This window comes from Herpailurus yagouaroundi, unplaced genomic scaffold, assembly GCF_014898765.1.
Source record: "Herpailurus yagouaroundi ecotype Mexico unplaced genomic scaffold, PumYag 566, whole genome shotgun sequence".
Lineage (NCBI taxonomy): Eukaryota > Metazoa > Chordata > Mammalia > Carnivora > Felidae > Herpailurus > Herpailurus yagouaroundi.
The window spans coordinates 411,855-415,650 of NW_024412783.1; the positions used below are offsets into that span (position 1 = coordinate 411,855).

Below are 3,796 nucleotides of genomic sequence, written 5' to 3' on the forward strand. Positions count from 1 at the left end.
TGTGCATATATAAGACATAATTTTAAAGATTCACTTATTTAATACTATGTATTTCCTTCTAGCACAGGATGAGTACTTTCCTTTTACCACAATTAATGTATATATACAAGTGTATGTATATATATTTCTCACTTCAGTAACAAAGGTTTCAAAACAAACTATTGAATGAACATTGAATATTTAAAGTGACGTTTGGAAATTTTTCATTCGTTTTTAGAAACTTCCAGGAGAGGGTAAAGTGATACATATAGCTGTATTAGTCGTTGATTTAATGTAATGATGAAATTTTGCTTCCCAAATTCCCTCTTAATTAAGCTTGAAAGGAAGTGAGAACAAAAGTTGCTTGTGCTTGCTAGACTGTTTTTGGTCCCTCTCTACATCTCTTTGTACAGAGGCATAGCCCTCTGGCTCAGATTTTCACAATAAAAAATGATCCAGAAGTACTAAGACAAAGATGCAATGGGTGCATGGAGATTCTTACATGCAGTACTTGCTAACATTATTGTGTTAGAAAACATGGGTCATGGATTTCAAAATTAAGTGTTTTCACTATTTAGAATCCATATTAATAGAAATTGAATGCTATTTTTAAATAACTTTTAATAAATGTTATTCATAGTAATTTTATTAACTAAATATTTAATGCATGAAGTATATTAAATGTATTACATATGTATTCTTGTATTAAATTACACACTTAGTAATATAAATAATACACACTAAAACAATACTTTAAATTATAAAAATGCATTAATTGATTTTTCTGTTTTGAGACATAGTTGATATAATTATACTATACTTAGGTGTACAGCATAATAATTCAATATATATATATACATATATATAATATGTATATAGTAAAATATTATCACAAAAAGTTTAGTTACTATCTATAATCACCCATAGTTACAATTCATTTTCTTCTGATGAGAACTTCTAAAACCTACTCTGTTAGCAATTTCCTATGTACAAATGTACAATAGAAAATTGTCAACTAGAGTCACCATGCTGTTCATTACATTGCAGAACTTACTTACTTTTTAACTTATAAATGTTATAACTAGAAGTTTTTACCTTGTGAACACTTGCACCTATTTTGTCTACATTTTTATGCATTTTTGATAGCAGGTTGTAATATTGGAATTATATTTTACTCTTTCATGAAATACAAAAGTTCTATGAAAAGGTGTCATAGACTCTGGGTCTTCAGTTCTTTCTTGTCCAGCAAGAAAGTGGGACACAGGATTAAAAATGCAAGAGATGGCTAATATCCAGGAGAAGACAGAAGCCTTGATTAAGGGTCTTTGCTCCATTTTTATTAGGATCAGAAGGGTTATAAACATGGTGATGGACATGCACAAAGAGACAATGAAACTGAACATTAACTCATGGGCATGAGGGAAAGAGGGTTTTGAAAATATGTGGGATTAGAGGTTTGGGTTAATACAAAACAAAATCCTGGCACCTGGGAGAAGGTTGTTTACAGCACAGTGAGGCCCTATGTCTTTTTACCTAAACTGGCTTAGGGGAGGAGATATACAGAGCATACTACCTCAGGGTCAGCAAGGCACCATTCTTTAGCTCCACTATGGGCAACTTTGCCCTGCAGTCACTATAGCCCTATTTACCTGTTTACCTAATTTTATCCTCCCTTCCTGTGAAAGCAGCTTTCTGCTATAGTACTAAGTTGGGGGGCACTTCTGCCCTGAATACCTAATCTTGTTTACCTCATCTTGGATGTTTTGATCATGAGACTCCCTATTCCTACACTTTTGTCCTACACTGGGACCTTTGCCTCACTTTACCTATTCTTATTTACCTAATCTTGTTTACCCAAACTTGGGTGTGTACACCCTATGACTTTCTAATTCTTTATGCCTTTTTAACCCATCAATGCAGGCTCAGGGAATTCTTAAGCTTATTCCCCACAGAAAGGTAGGTAGATCCCATAAAATGTGACTGTATTATAAAAGATAATTTTTTATAATTTATTAGAATTTTAGAGGGAAGACACAATATATTTTTAGATGTATGTGTTTATTTCAAAAAAATTTAAATGTTTATTTTTGAGAGAGAGACAGAATGCAAGCAGGTGAGGGGCAGAGAAAGAGGGAGACACATAACCCAAAGCAGCTCCAGGCTCTGAGCCATCAGCACAGAGTCTTATGTGGGGCTCGAACCCACAAACAACAAGATCATGACCTGAGCCGAAGTCAGACACTGAACCAACTGAGCCATCCAGGTGCTCTTAGATGTATGTGTTTGTGAAACTTTATTATTATCAGGGTTTTGGAGATATCCACTTCTTTCCATGCTTAATGGTATAGAAACTTATTTTGTTTCTATATTAATATAGAAAACACATACTTCAGGTATTTTTCTTACTATTTTAATGGAGAAAGTTACTTTTGAGCATATTTTTCATTGCCTCAAGGACATCTTTATTCCTAAAGCTGTAGATTATAGGGTTGAATGTAGGTGTGAGGATGGTATAGAATATTGCCAAAGACTTGTCCTGGCCTGGAGTGTGGTATGATTTGGGTCTCATGTATGTGAAAATAAATGGCCCATAATACATTGTGACCACCATCATGTGGAAGGAACAGGTAGAAAATGACTTTTTCCGTGCTTCTGATGATTTCATTTGAAATACAGTAATGAGAATTTGGACATAAGAAGCAACGATTAGGGAGAAAGGGACAAGCAGAAAAATTAAGCCACTTACATAAATTCCTCGTTCATAGAGTGTTGTGTCCACACAGGACAACTTCAACATGGCAGGGACTTCACAGAAAAAGTGATCAATAGCTCTTGAGGCACAGAAGGGAAAGTGGAGTGCATAAGCTGTGTGGACTATGGAGTTGACAGTCCCAATAAGCCAGGACCCTCTAGCCATGACAATGCAGACATAGTCATTCATAAGAATGGGATAGTGCAATGGATGACAGATGGCTACATAGCGATCATAAGACATTGCTGCCAGGAGAAGGCACTCGCCACCCAGGAGAGTGAGGGATAGAAATACCTGGAAGCCACAACCTACAAATGAAATAGTTCTGCTGCCTGACAGAAAGTCAGTGACCATTTTGGGAACAATGTTGGAAATATGCAAGATGTCCATAAAAGAGAGATGGCTCAGCAGGAAATACATCGGAGTGTGGAGTCTTGAGTCCCTGAGGATAAGGAGGATTATGACTGTGTTTTCTGTTACAGTCATAATAAAAATGATGAATATAAAGGAAAAGAAAACTAGACTTGATTGAGAAGAAGAGAAGAGTCCCAAAAGAATAAAATCACTGGTGAAAGTGTGATTTTCATGTCCCATCATGAATGTCTCTCTTTTTCCTAAAGTAGAAAATAAAATAGAGCTAAAATAGAGTAGTGTAAATATTAAACTCATTTACATTTAGATGCACAATAAAATGAGAGTTAGTGATGCATATTTTGCAATTAAAGTTAATGGAATGTCAACCAGTTTTTGAAGTGGGCTTGTTTCACAACATGGTCATTTATTTGTTTGAATCAACTGATGATATTGAGTACATTGAGTGAGCTATTTACTCCATGTAGTCTCATAGTCTCAATTCCATATTCTTTATTTTGGTTCAATCTTTGTCAAGTGTCACCTTTTCCAGGAGACCTAACTGTAAACACTGTTTTCTCTTTCTTTCTTTCTTTCTTTCTTTCTTTCTTTCTTTCTTCTTCTTTCTTTCTTTCTCTTTCCTTCTTAATTGTGTTTCAAATTTTTATTTAAATTATAGTTATTTAACATATAATGTAATACTGGTTTCAGGAG

General features: G+C 34.5%; 1 protein-coding gene across 1 annotated transcript; it reads right to left on the reverse strand.

Moving 5' to 3' along the window:
- Positions 1–2,389: 2,389 nt before the first annotated feature.
- On the reverse strand, positions 2,390–3,328 carry LOC121023558 (olfactory receptor 2AJ1-like). The gene has a single exon (XM_040465515.1). The coding sequence runs from the start codon at positions 3,326–3,328 to the stop codon at positions 2,390–2,392; it is 939 nt and encodes a 312-aa protein (XP_040321449.1).
- Positions 3,329–3,796: the final 468 nt, after the last annotated feature.